This window comes from Tachyglossus aculeatus, chromosome 2, assembly GCF_015852505.1.
Source record: "Tachyglossus aculeatus isolate mTacAcu1 chromosome 2, mTacAcu1.pri, whole genome shotgun sequence".
Taxonomy (NCBI): Eukaryota; Metazoa; Chordata; class Mammalia; order Monotremata; family Tachyglossidae; genus Tachyglossus; species Tachyglossus aculeatus.
The window spans coordinates 6,632,733-6,653,068 of NC_052067.1; the positions used below are offsets into that span (position 1 = coordinate 6,632,733).

Genomic DNA, 20,336 nt, shown 5'->3' on the forward strand with positions numbered 1-20,336 from the left:
AGCGCTTACTGTGTGCAGAGCACTGTACTAAGCGCTTGGGAAGTACAAGTTGGCAACATATAGAGATGGTCCCTACCCAACAGCGGGCTCACAGTCTAGAATATATGTATATATGTTTGTTCGTATTTATTACTCTATTTATTCTACTTGTACATATCTATTCTATTTATTTTATTTTGTTAATATGTTTTGTTTTGTTCTCTGTCTCCCCTTCTAAACTGTGAGCCCACTGTTGGGTAGGGACCGTCTATATATGTTGCCATCCCAAGCGCTTAGTACAGTGCTCTGCACACACTAAGCGCTCAATAAATACGATTGATGGATTGATTGATAGAAGTGGGCTCACAGTCTAGAAAGCAATGCCCACACACCAAGCCCTGTGACTAGTTCAGTTTGGGATACTTCATCTAGCAATGGGATTTTGGTCCTAGATATAGCAAGCCTCAAAATCCGTTTGACTTCTCTCCAACTCCCAACATTTCTAAGAAGCAGTGTGACTCAGTGGAAAGAGCACGGGCTTGGGAGCCAGAGGTCATGGGTTCTAATCCCAGCTCCGCCACATATCAGCTGTGTGACCTTGGGCAAGTCACTTAACTTCCCTGAGCCTCAGTTACCTCATATGTTAAATGGGGATTAAGACTGTAAACCCCACGTGGGATACCTGATCACCTTGTATCCCCCTCAGTACTTAGAACAGTGTTTCGCACACAGTAATCGCTTAACAAATGTTGTCATTAATAATAATAATAATAATAATAATAATAATAATACCATCCAGATTGAGGTGGTTGGTTGCCAAAAGTGCCGACAGGAATAACCGAACAAAGGTGAATATGGGAAATTTTTCAAATCAATTGATCAACAGTGTTTCCTGAGCTCCTACTGTATGCAGAGGACTGTACTAAGCACGAGAGTAAAATATTACTCAAGTTGGTAGACACAAACCTCAAGGAGCTTACAGCCTACTGTGAGCAGAGCACTGTAAAATAGTAATAATAAATAACTATGAGACTTGCTAAGGGCCTACTATGTGCCAAGCACTGTGCTAAGCACTGGGATAGATAATTGGGTAGACACTCCTCCCCCATCCCAGTCCCACAGCACTTATATACATATCTGTAATTTTATTTATTTGTATTGATGTCTGTCACCCCGACTCTAGACTGTGAGCTCACTGTGGGCAGGGAATGTCACCGTTTATTGTTGTATTGCACTCTCCCGAGTGCTTAGTACAGTGCTCTGCATGCAGTAAGAGCTCAATACATACGATCAATGAATGAATGAATACAAATTAAGCAAAATGGACACAATCTCTGTCCCGCATGGGGCTCACGCTCTTAATCCCCATTTTACAGATGAGGTAACTGAGGCCCAGAGCAGTGAAGTGACTTGTCCAAGGTCACACAGCAGACATGTGGCGGAGCCGGAATTAGAACCCAGGTCCTTCTGACTCGACTCGCGGGCCTGTGCTCTATCCACTAAGCCACGCTTGGTAGATTACGGTGCAGTTGGGAGACGGATCTCGGTAGGGACCGTCTCTACATGTTGCCAACTTGTACTTCCCAAGCGCTTAGTACAGTGCTCTGCACACAATAAGCGCTCAATAAATACGACTGACTGAATGAATGAAATGCAAGAGCACCCACCAGCAAACCTGAAGTCACAGGAACAGCAGAAACAAAAGCAGATTTGAGTTATTTACAGTACGATTGGGATGGACGTGAGTGTCAAACTGAAGTTAGCAGGCTCCCTTTGGCCCTGCCTCTTTCCTCTCATTTCTGTCATCTGTTTCATGTAACGTCTATCAACAATTCACTCAACCAAAATCAATTTGAAAATGGATTGCCTCAGTTTGGTCGGAGAACGTAATTTCTTTCAGACCGTCGGACTACACGCATCCTATATAATGTGACCGAGTAAGCAGAACCAGATTTCGCAACGGCTCAGAGTTGATGATCAGAATTGCGGAGCAAAACGGTTACAGTAAACTGCCATTAAGTTGTCCTCAGCTAATTTAAGGTTCCGGATTTGGTGGGGTGTTTTTTGTTGTTGTTGCTGTTGGGTTTTTTTTTTTTCAGGATTTTGGCCAACTTTGGGTATAATTTTAGAGAGTTATATGTTTCTCTGACTCATTGTCTATAAACATATAAATCACTGCCCTATGCTGCATTTATACAATTCCACGGGAGAGAAGAAATCATCATCCAGCGAGGAATCGTCGCTCCAGTCTCAGCCGATTTCCTCCTTGTCAAACATATACTTTGGGGCTTGTTGGGAGCTCTGAAAAGCAGAGAGCAAGGTTTATGCACTGCCAGCCTACAGGAAGTAAAGGGAAATTTGGAAGAGGGTTTTGTCCAGTGGATAAGTCTCTTTTAGGCCCAGAAAATATCACATTTTCAGACTCACCCCAACCCTACCCTACTTAGGTCCATATCTCAATTTAAGTCGCTTCCTATAATTTACTGTAATGTCTGTCTACCCCACTAGACTATAAGCTCCTTGAGGGCAGGGATCGAAGCAGCATGGCGTAGTGGACACAGCACGGGCCTGGGAGATGGAAGGTCATGGGTTCTAATCCTGGCTCTGCCACTTATCGGCTGTACGGCCTTGGGAAAGTCACTTCACTTCTCTGTGCCTCAGATACCTCATCTGTAAAATGGGGAATAAGATACGCGGGATAGGTACTCTGCCCAACCCGATTTGCTTGCGTCCACCCCAGTGCTTAGTACAGTGCCTGGGGTGCTCTACTATAGTAGTTCCTGGTCAAGTTGCCATGATATTTTGGCCAAGGAAGTCTACAAAGAGACGAAGAAAAGAACCATCAGGGATATTCTGACCAGGCAGCGTTCATTCATTCATTCATTCATTCATTCATTCATTCATTCATTCATATTTATTGAGCGCTTACTGTGTGCAGAGCACTGTACTAAGCGCTTGGGAAGTACAAGTTGGCAACATACAGAGACAGTCCCTACCCATCTCTATATGTTAAAGGTTACATGGCAGGTTGTTCAAAACTCAGACTAGAATTTAATCCAAATCCCAAGTCCCCTTTCAAAATAATGATAATAATAATAATAATGGTAATTGTAGTATTTGTTAAGCACTTACTATGTGCCAAACACTGTACTAAGCACTGGGGTAGATACAGGGTAGTTGGGTTGGACACAGTTCCTGTCCCACATTGGGCTCACAGTCTTAATAATAATAATAATAATAATGTTGGTATTTGTTAAGCACTTACTATGTGCTAGGTGCTGGGATAGATACAAGGTAATCAGACTGTCCCATGTGGGGCTCACAGTCTTCATCCCCATTTTACAGATGAGAGAACTGAGGCACAGAGAAGTGACTTTACCCAAGGTTGCACAGCGAGCAACTGGCGAAGCCGGAATTAAAACCCAAGTCCTCTGACTGTCAAGCCCCTGCTCTTTCTACTATGCAATGCTGATTGATTATTGATTGACTGATGATCCATGAGCCTGACTCTAGGAAATAATCCCCCTGCCTCTCCCCGCACATCATTTTTCCAAGTTTTGGGGCCGACAGAAAAAACTCAAAAAGCCTGAATAAAGGATAATGTGAAAACCGGAAATGTAACCCTGCCTGGTCTTTGTCACTGGGAAGCTGCAATTAACAGTGCTCTGCACACAGTAAGCGCTCAATAAATAGGATTGAATGAATTAACATGCAAGGTTCAAAGGTCAAAAGAGGCCACCTGCCCGGGCTCTGCTGTCCCTCCAGACTGCTCAGAAGATGCAAGTCAAGGGCCCTGCCACTCTATCACATTTCACTTGAGCTGAACAAACCTCCCCCCTTTGACCTCCCAAAATTGCTCCATTTATTGTTCCCACGTGTTGGTAATAAACAATTCCTTCTCTAGGTATAGAACCAAAGACCTACAATCCCTCTAGTGTTTCAAGATAAACAGGGTTGGACCCCGATAGCAAGGATCTCAGGAAAAATCCCTCCTGGGCTCCGCTATAACTCTTCTTTCTAATCCGTGACCCTGACTGAGAAAGAGGAGGGACAAAGCTGACCACTAAAACTGATAGATGGTCCTGTGAACTATTAATAATAATAATAATGATGGCATTTATTAAGCGCTTACCATGTGCAAAGCACTGTTCTAAGCGCTGGGGATTACAAGGTGATCTGGTTGTCCCATGAGGGGCTCACAGTCTTCATCCCCATTTTACAGATGAGGTAACTGAGGCCCAGAGAAGTTAAGTGACTTGCCCAAAGTCACACAGCTGACAACCGGTGGAGCCGGGATTTGAACCCATGACCTCTGACTCCAAAGCCCGTGCTCTTTCCACTGAGCCACGCTGCTTCTTAACTATATAATAATAATAATAATAATAATAGTGGTATTTGTTAAGCGCTTCCTATGTGCAAAGCACTGTGGGGATTCATTCATTCATCCAATCGTATTTATTGAGCGCTTATTGTGTGCAGAGCACTGTACTAAGCGCTTGGGAAGTACAAGTTGGCAACATATAGAGACGGTCCCTACCCAACAGTGGGCTCACACTCTAGAATACAAGGTGATCAGGCTGTCCCACTTGGGGCTCACAGTCTTAATCCCCATTTTACAGACGAGGTAACTAATAATAATTTTGGTATTTATTAAGCGCTTACTATATGCCAAGCACTGTTCTAAGCGCTGGGGGAGATACAAGGTAATCAGGTTGTCCCACGTGGGGCTCACAGTCTTCATCCTTATTTTACAGATGAGGTAACTGAGGCACAGAGAAGTTAAGTGGCTTGCCCAAGGTTACACAGCTGGTAAGTGTGCTTCAAGAGAAACAGTGTGGCTCAGTGGAAAGGGTTTGGAGTCAGATGTCATGGGTTCAAATCCCTGCTCTGGCACTTGTCAGCTGTGTGACTTTGGGCAAGTCACTTCACTTCTCTGGGCCTGTTACCTCATCTGGAAAATGGGGATGAAGATTGTGAGCCCCCCGTGGGACAACCTGATCATCTTGTCACCTCCCCAGCGCTTAGAACAGTGCTTTGCACATAGTAAGCGCTTAATAAATGCCATCATTATTATTATTACTAAGTGGTGGAGCCGGGATTAGAACCCACATCCTCTGACCCAAGCCCGCGCTCTTTCCATTGAGCCACGCTAGCAGCGTGGCCTAGTGGATAGAGCGTGGGCCTGGGAGCAAGAAGGACCTGGGTTCTAAGGTCGGCTAAGTGACTTGTCCAAGGTCACGCAGCAGAAAAGTGGGAGAGCCGGCATTAGAACCCACAACCTCTGACTCCCAAGCGGGGGAAGCAGAGTGGCTCAGTGGAAAGAGCCCGGGCACTGGAGTCAGAGGTCATCGGTTCAAATCCCGGTTCTGCCGCTTGTCAGCTGTGTGACTTTGGGCAAGTCACTTCACTTCTCTGGGCCTCAGTTCCCTCATCTGTAAAATGGGGATTAAGACTGTGAGCCCCCCTAGTGTTTAATAAATGCTATCATTATTATTATTATTACAGTATTCCTGCCACTAGTTCACTCTGCTTCCCCATGTCCACACTGATTATCCTTTACCCATACCAGTATTTTGCATAGCCACATTCTCAAGAATCGGCTTTTTTTATCATTTATCTGGTTCATGGGGCTGTTGCCGACTTGTACTTCCCAAGCGCTTAGTACAGTGCTCTGCACACAGTAAACGCTCAACAAATACGATTGAATGATTGAATGAATGGATGAAGGAGGCCTCCCCAGACTGAGCTCCCTCTTTCCTCTCTCCCTCCCCATCCCCCCCGCCTTACCTCCTTCCCCTCCCCACAGCACCTGTATATATGTTTGTATGTATTTATTACTCTATTTATTTATTTATTTTATTTGTACATATTTATTCTATTTATTTTATTTTGTTAATATTTAGTTCTCTGTTTCCCCCTTCTACACTGTGAGCCTGCAGTTGGGTAGGGACCGTCTCTAGATATTGCCAACTTGTACTTCCCAAGCGCTTAGTACAGTGCTCTGCACACAGTAAGCGCTCAATAAATACGATTGAATGCATAGTGTTTGGCACAGAGTAAGTGCTTAATAAATACCATCATTCTTGGGTCAAACCACTGGTTCTTCCAGGCAGGCCGTGGCAACAGGATGATCAGACTGTGAGCTCCACGTGGGACAGGGGCGGTGTCCAACCTGTATCTGCCCAGGGCTTAGTGCAGTGCTGGGCTCATAGTAAGTGCTTATATGTAATACTAATGGCAATAACAATAAGAATAATAATAACCAAAACAACTGGGTAATGTGCCTTTGATAATCACCTGCTCATGGCTTTTTGTTTGTTTGTTTTTACATGATTTGTTTAGCGCTTTCTTATTTGCCAGTCTCTTCACTAAGCAAGCCCATTGTTGGGTAGGGACCGTCTCTATGTGTTGCTGACTTGTAATAATAATAATAATAATAATGATGGCATTTATTAAGTGCTTACTATGTGCAAAGCACTGTTCTAAGTGCTGACTTCCCAAGCGCTTAGTACAGTGCTCTGCACACAGTAAGCGCTCAATAAATATGATTGAATGAATGAATATAAACTCAACTGGATGGACACAGTCCATGTCCCACATGGGGATCACAGCCTTAAATAAAGATGTACCAGAAGTGCACCCTCTTTAATCTTTAACTTTCCTTCTATAAACTCTCTGCACACAGTAAGCGCTCAATAAATACGATTGATTGATTGATTGATTGACTGTGAACCCATCTTTCATGAATTTTGCTAAATCCTTCCTGAAACTACTCACCTTTTCAGCCCGGCCAATTTCCTGTGGTGACGAATTCCAAACTGTGTGAAGACCACCACCCCTCTACTCTCGGAGTAGTGGGATTCGGTGAAAAAAAAAAATATTGCATGGGAAGCGGGAGGATCCTTCTCCCTTTCAGATCCACAGCTCTTCCCACCTTCCAAGCCCTTCTGAAAACACATGTGCTCTTGGAGGTCTTCCCAGTTTATGTCTCCCAAAACTCTCAATCATCACTTCTGCATCACGTAACCACTTCAATTCTCACACGTTCCAGGAGTCCTTATGCACATATATGTAAACGCTAGCTCATATGTGTGACTTACGTTTTGACTTCTTCCCCCGTCTGTTTCCCCCGTTAGATTGCACACTCTTTGAGGACAGCATACAGTGTTCTCAACACAGTAAGCGCTCAGTAAATACCACTGCTTGACTGAAAGATAGACTGTGAGCTCTCTGTGGACAGGGAACTTATCTACTATCTCTGTTGTACTATACTCTTTCAAATGATTAGTACAGTGCTCTAGACTCTGAGCCTGTTGTTGGGTAGGGATTGTCTCTATTTGTTGCAGAATTGTACTTTCCAAGCACTTAGTACAGTGCTCTGCACACAGTAAGCGCTCACTAAATGCGATTGAATGAATGAGTGAATGACAGGGATCAAGTCCATTGATTGTACTGTACTCTCTCCAGTGTTTAGGACAGCACTCTGCCCAGAGTGGATGCTAAATAAATATTAACGATTCACTGAATGATTGAGATTGGTAGACTGACTCCCACAATTCCAGCGCTTAGCACATAATCAGCACTTAAAAATATAATTATTGCTACTAAAACAGATCTTGACCCAGGCCCAGAATTTTAAAGCTCATGATGATTGTAAGTGCTATGAATTCGGCCTAAAACGTTCTAATTAATCTTACCTAATCTGTTTACACTTTCATGTTAGTGAACACGAGGGGGTGTTATTATTGTCATTATTATTATGAACATTTTCATTAAGTGCTTGCTATGTACAAGATATTCAAGTTGGACAAAGACCGTGTCCCATATACGGCTCACAGCCTTAGATGAGGGAGTAGGATTTGATTCCCATTTTACAAATGAGGAAAATGAAGGAACAGATAAGTGAAGGGACTTGCCCAAGGTCACACGGCAGACAGGTGGTAGAAACAGGATTAAGACCCAGGTCCTCTGACATCTAGGACCAGGCTCTTTCCACTAAACCACGCTGCTTAAAATTCTAATTAGTAGATCCATCACTTCCATGTTGTAATTAATCAATAGCACTTACAGTCAATTCTGTGTTTTACCGGGGTAGAGCCATCCTGTTATTACAGCAGGAACCCAACTTGTACTTCCCAAGCGCTTAGTACAGTGCTCCGCACACAGTAAGCGCTCAATAACTACAACTGAATGAATGAATGAATGAATGAACGAACCCCAGTTTCTGTAATGAAAATGATTGTGGTATTTGTTCAGCGCTTACTATGTGCCAGGCACTGTACTAAGTGTTGGGATGGATACAAGCAAATCGAGTGGGAGACAGTTCCTGCCCCGTATGGACAGCAGCATGGCTCAGTGGAAAGAGCCCGGGCTTTGGAGTCAGGGGTCATGGGTTCGAATCCCAGCTCTGCCAACTGTCAGCTGTGTGACTTTGGGCAAGTCACTTCACTTCTCTGGGCCTCAGTTCCCTCATCTGTATAAAGGGGATTAAGACTGTGAGCCCCCCATGGGACAACCTGATCTCCTTGTAATGTCCCCAGAGCTTAGTACAGTGCTTTGCACACAGTAAGTGCTTAATAAATGCCATTATTATTATTATTATTATTATATGGGGCTCCCAATCTCAATCCCCATTTTACAGATGAGGTAACTGAAGCTCAGAGAAGTGTAGTGACTTGCCCAAGGTCCCCCAGCAGACAGGTGGCGGAGCCAGAATTAGAACCCACAACCTTCCCACTCCCAGGCCCATGGTCTAACCACTACACCACGCTGCTTCTCCATGAAAAATACCGCGAAGAATCCTGGAACTCTTTTAAAAGACTCTCAACAGGAACGACTGTTGGATTTCCAATTCCCTATTTAAACGGCCTTACAAAAGCTTATTAGCATCGCGACAGAGACCCATGTAAAAGATTTTCCAATATGCTATTTGTTCAACATCGAAAGATGAAAGAGGAAATCAATGACTCGGCGATAAATACATTGGTTTTCCTAAGGGGTTATTTAATGTACTCTCAGCAAGGATGGAAAAATGATTGTTTCTGGAGAACAGATGGCTACAAGACAAAATATCTGCAGATCACAGTTGCTGACTGCAATTTATGGTGTGTACAGATGTGTCAACTTAAATGCTGCAATTCTATGGCCAATAAAATACTTTGGATATTCACAGTTTAATTTTTCACTACTACAGGCTACCCAGTTTTTACATTGGAACCAAGCAGAAAAAAAAAATAAAAGCCTCCAATCTCCCTAATTTTTCACTTCCACCAGAAACCACAACTTTGCTACATGGATGGCATGAGATAATAATAATAATAATAATAATGATGGCATTTATTAAGCGCTTACTATGTGCAAAGCACTGTTCTAAGCGCTGGGGAGGTTACAAGGTGATCAGGTTGTCCCTCGTGGGGCTCACAGATTTAATCCCCATTTTACAGTTGAGGGAACTGAGGCCCGGAGATGTTAAGTGACTTTCCCAAAGTCACACAGCTGACAATTGGTGGAGCCGGGATTTGAACCCATGACCTCTGACTCCAAAGCCCCATGCTCTTTCCTACTGAGCCACGCTAATGAACTTGCCATCGTCTCCTAGGGCTCAAAAGCAGGCGTGATCTGGGTCCCAGAGAATCCTGGTTCCAAGTCTTCGGGCCGAGGAGGTACTTCCCCAAGCGCTTAGTACAGTGCTCTGCACGCAGTAAGCGCTTAATAAATACGACTGACTGAATGAATGAAATGCCAAAGCGAAGGAACTGCTAATGGGAGTCTGGGCTGAACCAGAGGCCAGTGATCTGACCTTTCGATCCCTTTCAAGGGCCAGTCGTTCAATCGTATTTATTGAGCGCTTACTGTGTGCACAGCGCTGTGCTAAGTGCTTGTGAGAGGGCAATACAACGATAAACCAGGGGTGAGAAGAGGTGCTTATTGGTATGCACAAAAAAACTCATGGGCAGCAGAGACCACAACTTCCAGAAGCTCCTGGGGTCACTGGCCACCGTCTTTCCATGAGCTCTGAACCTCTTCGCGTTTGGACCGGGAAAATCTCCGGTCCGACACGGCTTTGGAATGCCTGGACGGGTCCGGCTGAGCCCAAGGTGGCCAAAGCTTTCAACACTCGTCACTGCCAGGGGGGAAACAGGAGACGTCTGTTCACCTTGCTTTGACGTTAAAGACCGCTTTTGTACTCTAAAATGATCATTCTGGAAAAAAAAACCCTGAAATTTAAACCGATGCTAAAATGCAAAGACGTGTTCTATAAGCCAAATCTTTTTTTATTTCACAAATGCAAAAGTGTTTTCCTCATCTCTCTTCAATTAGGCACATAAATAGCTGTTCTTGCAGAAAATGGAAGGGGTGAACAGAAACTGAACATACATCCCCATTTCACTTTCGGCACATGAGAACTGGAATCAGATGGAATTTTACCATCCGTCGCCCCAGCCACACTACACAAGCAACCTAACACAGCGAAAGACTAACCCCTTGAAGCTTTTCACTCTCCCTTGCCAGTTTTTCAACTGATGCTTCCATAAAACACATTCATAAATTCAAATTCTTTTCAACTATTTAAACCACAAGGACACCGTTTCAAGATGGAACTGGAGGGACAGTTATTTAGCCTAATGAGCTCCTTTTAATATTAACTTTTAAATGAATTATGGAGCTATTATCGACTAGGACGGTTCTGAGAAAATTCTGAGAAAATTTAAAGGCGTCCTTTCGTTTAAAACGGAGAACTCAGCACACTCGGATGCTTCAGCAATAATAAATTCACCAAGTTGACTACGAATTGGAAAATTTATCAATCCAGACGTTTTGTAAAATTCAAGTATAAACCAGAAGCATTGACCCATTCCAGTTCTTTTGTTGTTTTTTAGTGGTATTAAGTGCTTACTATGTGCCAGGCACTGAACTGAGCACTAGCATAGATAATAATAATAATAATAATAATAATAATAATAATAATAATAATGGCATTTGTTCAGCGCTTACTATGTGCAAAGCGCTGTTCTAAGCGCTGGGGGATGCAAGGTGATCAGGTTGTCCCACGGGGGGCTCACAGTCGTAATCCCCATTTTACAGATGAGGTAACTGAGGCTCAGAGAAGTTAAGTGACTTGCCCAAGGTCACACAGCAGACATGTGGTGGAGCCAGAATTCGAACCCATGACCTCTGACTCCAAAGCCCGGGCTCTTTCCACTGAGCTACGCTGAGAAGTTGTCAGGCTGGACACAGTTCCTGTCCCACAAGGGGCTCACAGTTTTAATCCCCATTTTACTAATGAGGGAACTGAGGCACAGAGAAGTGAAGTGACTTTCCCAAGGTCTCACGGAAGACAAGTGGCAGAACCGGGATCAGAACCTAGGTTCGACTGATTCCCAGACCTGGGGCTCTATCCATAGGCAACACCCTTCAGCAGACCAAGAGTTCAGTGAAGTGTGCATTGAAATAATAATAAGAAAAACAGTGGTATTTGTTAAGCACTTACGACGTGCTCAGCACTGGTGTAGACACACATAAGTCGTTATGACACAGTCCCTGTCCCATAGAGGCTCTAAGTAGAAAGGAGAACAGGTATCGAATTCGCATTTTACAGTTGAGGAAACTGAGTCCCACAGCAGACAAGTGCCGGAGCCGGGATCAGAACTCAATTCTTCAGACTCCCATGCTACAAGACTCGCTGCTTCTGGGAACGTGGAAAGTTAAGTCTGGCAAACCCCAAAGCACCTGCTTCTCCTCAAATTACTTCCAAATGCCTTTACTCCCACCTCACAGGACAACGCCTCCATCCATCCGGCCTAAATTAGTTTCGCTCTCCCTACCATCAACACTTGTGAATTATGGATCGGTGAGAGGTTTTAGATCTGTCTCCCATGCCGGACTGTGTGCCCCGGGTGAGGAGGAACTGTGCCATGAACTTTCATTCCACTTGAACTTCCATTCCACTTTCCCAGATAATAGAATAACCCAATAAACACCACTGCTATTAAGTCTTCCATCTGTCCCCAACTCACTCCTGAAAGGCAGAGCCAACCCTGAAATCTGCTCCCAGAATTTCTCTCTACGAGGTAGCTTCTTCACCTTTCTATATGTGGTGATTTGATGACTTTTTGTCCTCTCTCAATACATGTTCTTTAGCCTTTATAATGTCCTTCCTGGTTTAGATTGTTACTGTCATCCTCCACCAACACAGTCTGCCCACATTTGGCTATTCATTTCTTCATTCAATCGTATTTATTGAGCGCTTACTGTGTGCAGAGCACTGTACTAAGCGCTTGGGAAGTACAGCTAAGGCTGTTGGTGGAAATTGAGCACCCTATTATGTTGTATTCTCTCAAGTGCTTAATCCAGCGCTTTGCACACCGTAAACGCTTAATAATCACCATTGATTGATTGATTGATGGTGAGGTGAGATCCTCCAATAAAGTTGGCTCCAGCCTTGAAGTCCCCTCCTCCCCGTCTCCATCCCCCTTGCTTTACCTCCTTCCCTTCCCCACAGCACCTGTATATGTGCATATATGTTTTTACGTATTTATTACTCTATTTATTTTACTTGTACATATTCTATTTATTTCATTTTGTTAATATGTTTTGTTTCGTTCTCTGTCTCCCCCTTCTAGACTGTGAGCCCACTGTTGGGTAGGGACCGTCTCTATATGTTGCCAACTTGTACTTCCCAAGTGCTTAGTACAGTGCTCTGCACACAGTAAGCACTCAATAAATACGATTGAATGAATGAATGAATGAATCCTAGTTTCACACGCTCCGTTCCTCTCGCAACTTGTGCCATCAATCATCTCTCGTGCGTGGCTCAGTGGAAAGAGCCCGGGCTTTGGAGTCAGAGGTCATGCGTTCAAATCCCGACTCTGCCACTTGTCAGCTGTGACTTTGGGCAAGTCACTTCACTTCTCTGGGCCTCAGTGACCTCGGCTGTAAAATGGGGATTAAAACTGTGAGCCCCCCGTGGGACAACCTGATCACCTTGTAACCTCCCCAGTGCTTAGAACAGTGCTTTGCACATAGTAAGCGCTTAATAAATGCCATTATTATTATTATGCTCTCATCTCTCTCTCTCAGCTGACCCCTTGCCCGTCCTCCCATCTGTTTGAAACTCCTGCGCCCTTCACATCTGAGAGGCCACACCCTCTTCCCATCTTCCAAGCCCTAACAAAATCACACCTCCTCCAGGAGGCCTTCCCTGATTAACTTCTCATCACCTCACCCTATTTCTAGATTTCAGCGCTTTCATGTCATCTCCGCCTTTAGTTACTCACTCTCGCCACCCCTACAATGCACTTATGTACATTGCTTTCCTCTAACTGTATAGTATTTTAGTGGCCGTCTCCCTCCCTAGACTGTAAGATTCTTGAGGGCAAGGATCGTATTTACTAGCTCAATTGTTCTCTTCAAGCATCCAGTGCAGTGCTCTGTGCAAAGGAAGTGCTCAATTAATATGATTGAGTGATTGACAATTCACAGAAGAGATGACAAAATGCACCGAGTTGACAGTTCTGAAGACAGAAGAAATTTAAACACGAGCCGGAGCCACTTTAAACAGTCGTAAGGTTTGCCTCCTTCCTCTAAAGCATTCATCCTCTAGACTGTAAGCCTGTTGTGGGCAGGGAACAACTACCGAGGCTGTTATATTGTTCTCTCCCAAGCTCTTAGAACAGTGCTCTGCACACAGTGAGCACTCAGTGAATATGATTGACTGACTGATCAGTTCCAACCCAAGAGGAAGAGCAGCTTCACTGGAGCTACAATCAGTTGATCGATGGTACAGAGATTCCTTCGACACGAGAGGATTGAAAAATCGGGGTCACAAAGAAAATGCTACCCTAAAGTGACAAAAAACAAGCTTTAAGGAGAAGAGCCCTTCAGTGCTAAGTGGTACAGACTCTAGTGGTACTTTGGGAAGAAAGCCCTAATTTCTCCTCTTGAAAGCACAGATTTAGCAAAGAATAAAATGGTTTTCCATCAGTGATCAGTCTTCAGCGTCCTAAATAAAGGATGCTCTGGTGCCAAATCTGTGGTAAAGTTGTACCATCTATCTTGTAAATATATACACCTGGGGAGGTTTCTGAAAGTATATAACTGGATGCTACCTGAAAAAAACGGCCCCTCAAACATAGTTTTTTCAGACCACCATTTGAAAGGTGTACTCCATTTAGGTCATCAGGTACAATTGAATGTATTCCTAGAGTAAAGCAAGGACTCCGAACCAAAAACCACCCTACAAAGAGGCAGAGCACAACTAAGGGGTGGAAATTTTGTTTGACTGGAGAATAAGCCGACACTGATCGAACCCCGTGTAGAATCACATAATGTGGCCAAGACAAACATCTAGTTTCTGTCACTGGTTTTCTACACTTTAAGACCTTGTCCAATAGCGTTTCCAGAAAACGACAAACCTTCACTTGGGTGGAGCTACTGCGTTATCCAGAATGGACCGATTATCTTATATTTCCTGAAACATGATTTCGAACAACATTCCATCCCTAATTACTCAGGTATTGACAAACACGGGCAAAAATCCAGAGTTGAGAAAAGAGTTTTGGGCCAAATACAGATTCCTAACTGGATTGGAGAGATTACAGAAAATGACCAGCGCGTAGGATGTCATAATCGACTGTCATTCCTAGAAACTATCCCACTCTGAAAAATGCAATTCTTCACTGGACAAAAACAGGACCATTAAACACCTTTGACCCGTATCAATCAAATCTAAACTCGCATTTGTAAGTTCGTTGTGGGCAGGGGACGTGTCTGCCAACCTGTTGTATTCTCTGAAGGGCTAAGCGCAATGCTCTACAGATTGTAAGCGTTCGATAAATACCACTGATAATGATGATAGACTTGTTCTAAGCTATCTGAACTAAATGATCGTATACTCTAGACTGGAAGCGTCCCCTCTAGACAGCAAGCTCCGAGTGTTCAGGGAACGTGTCTAGTAATTCTACTGCTCCATACTCTGCCCAGCACAAAGTACAGTGCTCTGCACGCAATAAGCGCTCCCTTTATTCATCCCCCCTCCCAGCCCCACAGCACTTATAATAATAATAATAATGATAATAATGATGGCATTTGTTAAGCACTTACTAAGTGCAGAGCACTGTTCTAAGCGCTGGGGGGGATACAAGGTGATCAAGTTGTCCCACGTGGGGCTCACAGCCTTAATCCCCATTTTCCAGATGAGGGAACTGAGGCTCAGAGAAGTTAAGTGACTTGCCCAAGGTCACACAGCGGACACGTGGCGGAGTCGGGACTCAAACCCATGACCTCTGACTCCAAAGCCCGTGCTCTTTCCAATGAGCCACACTGCTTCTCTGTGTCCATATCTGTAATTAATTTATATTAATTATAATATATTAGACTGTGAGCCCACTGTTGGGCAAGGACTGTCTCTACATGTTGCAAATCTGTACTTCCCAAGCGCTTAGTACAGTGCTCTGCACATAGTAAGCCCTCAATAAATACGATTGATGATGATGATGATGATGATGATTAATGTCTGTCTCCCCTGCTAAACTATTCGCCCACTGTGGGCAGGGGATGTGTCTTTATTGTTATATTGTACTCTCCCCAGCGCTTAGTACAGTGCTCTGCACACAGTAAGGGCTCAATAAATATGCCTAACTGACTGACACTCGGTAAAAACCACGGACTGATTTCAACAGGGATGACCACAGGTAATTGAGGAGCAGCGTGGCTCAGTGGAAAGAGCCCAGGCTTTGGAGTCAGAGGTCATGGGTTCGAATCCTGGCTCCGCCACATGTCTGCTGTGTGACCTTGGGCAAGTCACTTAACTTCTCGGAGCCTCAGTTACCTCATCTGTAGAATGGGGATGATGACTGTGAGCCCCACGCGGGACAACCTGATCACCTTGTATCCCCCCCCAGCGCTTAGAACAGTGCTTTGCACATAGTAAGCGCTTAACAAATGCCATCATTATTATTATTATTATTATTATTAATTCCGCCAGTCGACACGTAACGAAAATCGCTTTGCTGGCGAGACACAGCACATAAAAAAGTCCATTGGTCGAACCCATCCAACTCGGCCGAGATCAAACAGTCACCTACCTGAATCGTACGCAAAATCTCGGGGTTCCTGTTTAATCATCAGCGGAGGGGGGAAGCTTTGGCTGGCTGCGTTGCCGACCACGGCGCTGTGTTCGTAGACCGGATCGTGGTACTCCTGCTTGAAACCTTGAGGGGGGAAGGGGATGTTGGGCTCGGACAACTGGCGTTGATACATCGGGCGTCCTTCCCTTGCCATGGTGGGCAGAGGTGGAAAGGAATTGCAAGGTTCAGAGAGTTGGCGACGGAATCTAGGACACAAGACAGAAGACGACGGGTGAAATGCGTGCTCCCAAACTGGAAAATCGGACCGTCGTTTTTGAAGGCTAAGTTGGATTCCTGCTCAAATGGAAGCCAAAAAAATCAGTCGGTCAACTGTATTCACGGCGGCGTGGCTCAGTGGAAAGAGCCTGGGCTTTGGAGTCAGAGGTCACGGGTTCAAATCCCAGCTCCGCCACTTGTCAGCTGTGTGACTTTGGGCAAGTCAATCAATCAATCAATCAATCAATCGTATTTATTGAGCGCTTACTATGTGCAGAGCACTGTACTAAGCGCTTGGGAAGTACAGATTGGCATCACATAGAGACAGTCCCTACCCAACAGTGGGCTCACAGTCTAAAAGGGGGAGACAGAGAACAGAACCAAACATACCAACAAAATAAAATAAGTAGGATAGAAATGTACAAGTAAAATAAATAAATAAATAAATAAATAAATAAATAAATAGAGTAATAAATATGTACAACCATATATACATATATACAGGCTCATATATACATATGTGTAAGTAAGTAAGTATATATGTATATATGTATATGTATATACATATATACATATATACACAGAGAAGTCACTTCACTTCTCTGTGCCTCAGTTACCTCATGAGGACTGTGAGCCCCCCATGGGACAATCTGATCACCTTGTAACCTCCCGAGCGCTTAGAACAGTGCTTTGCACATAGTAAGCACTTAATAAATGCCATCATTATTATTATTATTAATGTGTATGCAGCTCTGTACAATTCATTCACTCTATCGTATTTATTGAGCGCTTACTGTGCGCAGAACACTGTACAAAGCACTTGGGAAGTACAAGTCAGCAACACATAGAGACGGTCCCAACCCAACAACGGGCTCACAGTCTAGAAGGGGGAGACAGACAGCAATACAAAACATGTAGACAGGTGTCAAAATCATCAGAACAAATAGAATTATAGCTACTTTTAGACTGTGAGCCCACTGTTGGGTAGGGACTGTCTCTATATGTTGCCAACTTGTACTTCCCAAGCGCTTAGTACAGTGCTCTGCACACAGTATGAGCTCAATAAATACGATTGATCGATTGATTACAATGCACATCATCAAGATAAATAGAATAGTAAATACGTACAAGTAAAATAGAGTAATAAATCTGTACAAATATATACAAGTGCTGTGGGGATGGGAAGGAGGTTGGGAGAGTAAGATATAATAGTAATAGACACACTTCATCATCATCATCATCAATCGTATTTATTGAGCACTTACTATGTGCAGAGCACTGTACTAAGCGCTTGGGAAGTACAAATTGGCAACATATAGAGACAGTCCCTACCCAACAGTGGGCTCACAGTCTAAAAGGGGGAGACAGAGAACAGAACCAAACATACTAACAAAATAAAATAAATAGAATAGCTACGTACAAGCAAAATAAATAAATAAATAAATAAATGAATAAATAAATAAATAAATAAATAAATAAATAGAGTAATAAATATGTACAAACATATATACATATTTACAGGTGCTGTGGGGAAGGGAAGGAGGTAAGATGGGGGGATGGAGAGGGGGACGAGGGGGAGAGGAAGGAAGGGGCTCAGTCTGGGAAGGCCTCCTAGAGGAGGTGAGCTCTCAGCAGGGCCTTCCTGCCCTCAACAGGTTTACAGTCTTGAGGGACGATCTCACAGTCCAGAGAGACGAGAAACGGGTATGTCACGTCCCCTTCCAATGATTGCAAAGGCTCCAAGGATTTGCTAAGATTCTTCAGTTCACTAAACTCAAGAAGTCTAGACCGTAAGCTCACTGTGGGCAGGGAATGTGTCTGCTTATTGCTTTACTGTACTCTCCCAAGAGCTTAGTACAGTGCTTTGAACACAGTAAGCGCTCAAACAAAAAGACTGAATGAATGAAAGAAAGTCAACGAGCCAAGTTGTTGTGGCCACGTGCGAGTCGAGGTGCAGATGGCGTAAATGTAAATGGTTCACTCTTGGATGGAAAGGAAAGGAAACATGAGAAGCAGTGTGGCCTATTGGCAAGATCACGGCCTTGGGAGTCACAGGACGTGGGTTCTAATCCTGCCTCCGATGCTTGTCTGCTGTGTGACCTTGGGCAAGTCATGTTGCCAACTTGTACTTCCCAAGCGCTTAGTACAGTGCTCTGCACACAGTAAGCGCTCAATAAATATGATTGAATGAATGAATGCATGAATGAATTTAACTTCTCTGTGCCTCAGTCACCTCATCTGTAAAATGGGGATTAAGAACTGTGAGCCCCGTGTGGGACAATCTGATTACCTTGCACGTACCCCTGCAATCAATCGTATTTATTGAGCGCTTACTGTGTGCAGAGCACTGTACTAAGCGCTTGAACTGCACTTAGAACAGTGCTTGACACATAGTAAGCTCTTAACAAATACCATTATTATTGTTATTATTATCATTATTATTAATAATAAATAGCTAAGTTTGAGACCAGATTAATGCAGGGGCTGAAGATGGAAGCCCAGGTCTTGGGGTAACCCCCCCCCCACCAGGCATCCCACAATAATAATAATGATGATGGCATTTATTAAGCGCTTACTATGTGCAAAGCACTGTTCTAAGCACTGGGGAGTTTACAAGGTGATCAGGTTGTCCCATGGGGGGCTCATAGTCTTAATCCCCATTTTACAGATGAGGGAACTGAGGCCCAGAGAAGTGAAGTGACTTGCCCAAAGTCACATAGCTGACAATTGGCAGAGCTGGGATTTGAACCCATGAACTCTGACTCCAAAGCCCATGCTCTTTCCAGTGAGCCACCCTGCTTCTCCACAATGTACCCCCAGTGCTTAGTACAGTGCTTGGCACAGACTAAACCCTTAACAGATACTGTTATTATTACTGTTGTTATTACAGGCCTCCGTCCATCAACAACTGTGACTCATTCTAGACTGTGAGCCCACTGTGGGCAGAGATTGTCTCTATTTGCTGCCGAATTGTACCTCCCAAGTGCTTAGTACAGTGCTCCACACACAGTAAGCGCTCAATAAATACAACTGAATGAATGAATGTAGCCTCCCCAAGAGGGAGCAAATTTTCCCCCTTTATCAACCCACACCCCTGCAATCTAATGGCAGAACTCCATCCCCTTCCTGCAGAAGAGCCCATTCCTAGAATTCCATGGGATTCTGATTAGCAGATGGAATGCCAACTTGTACTTCCCAAGCGCTTAGTACAGTACTCTGCACACAGTAAGCACTCAATAAGTACCATTGAATGAATGGATGCATGAGTGGCCCACCCTCCAGGTGGGAGGAGGGGTATAGAGAGGCAACGGGGGGGAAGGGGGATGGGAAAATAAGGATGCAGGGACCAACTGGGTGAGGGAGATGAAAAAAGAAAGGAAGTGAGATTTGGAAGTCCAAGTGGAAAAGGGTCACTCAAACGCAACAGCTAAAAGATGCAAGAAATTGAGTCTGGACTTTTCTGAGACAGGCGTTGGAAGGATTATTAGACATGATTGCTTTTATCATGACAGACAGTTCAGAGATATTAGATCACACCGTGGCAAGAGCACAAATGGATAAACTAAAATGTAAAAAAAACCCACCCCAAAATACTCCAAAAACCCAGGACTGGATGACATTTATCCAAGCAGCAGCAGCATGGAGAGGCAGTGTGGTCTAATGGATAGAGCATGGGCCCCATAGTCAGAAGGACCTGGGTTCTAGTCCCGGCTCTGCCACCTGTCTGCCGGGTGACCTTGGGCAGGTCACTTCACTTCTCTGTGCCGCAGTTCCCTCATCTGTAAAATGGGGATCAAGACTCTGAGCCCTCTGTGGGACAGGGACTGTGTACAACATTCATTCATTCATTCATTCAATCGTATTTATTGAGCACTTACTGTGTGCACAGCACTGTACTAAGCGCTTGGGAAGTACAAGTTGGCAACATATAGAGATGGTCCCTACCCAACAGTGGGCTCACAGTCTAGAAGACATGATGACATGTCTTCTACATGATGACATTGTATCTACTCC

General features: G+C 44.2%; 1 protein-coding gene across 4 annotated transcripts in view; it reads right to left on the bottom strand.

Moving 5' to 3' along the window:
- ETV1 (ETS variant transcription factor 1) overlaps positions 1-20,336 on the bottom strand; it is a 154,846-nt gene that overhangs the window by 41,958 nt on the left and 92,552 nt on the right. For all 4 annotated transcript variants that reach the window (XM_038741303.1, XM_038741295.1, XM_038741311.1 and 1 more), the window contains one exon: positions 16,065-16,312. In XM_038741303.1, coding sequence (XP_038597231.1) covers positions 16,065-16,312 — 248 coding nt within the window. The remainder of the gene's footprint in view (positions 1-16,064; positions 16,313-20,336) is intronic.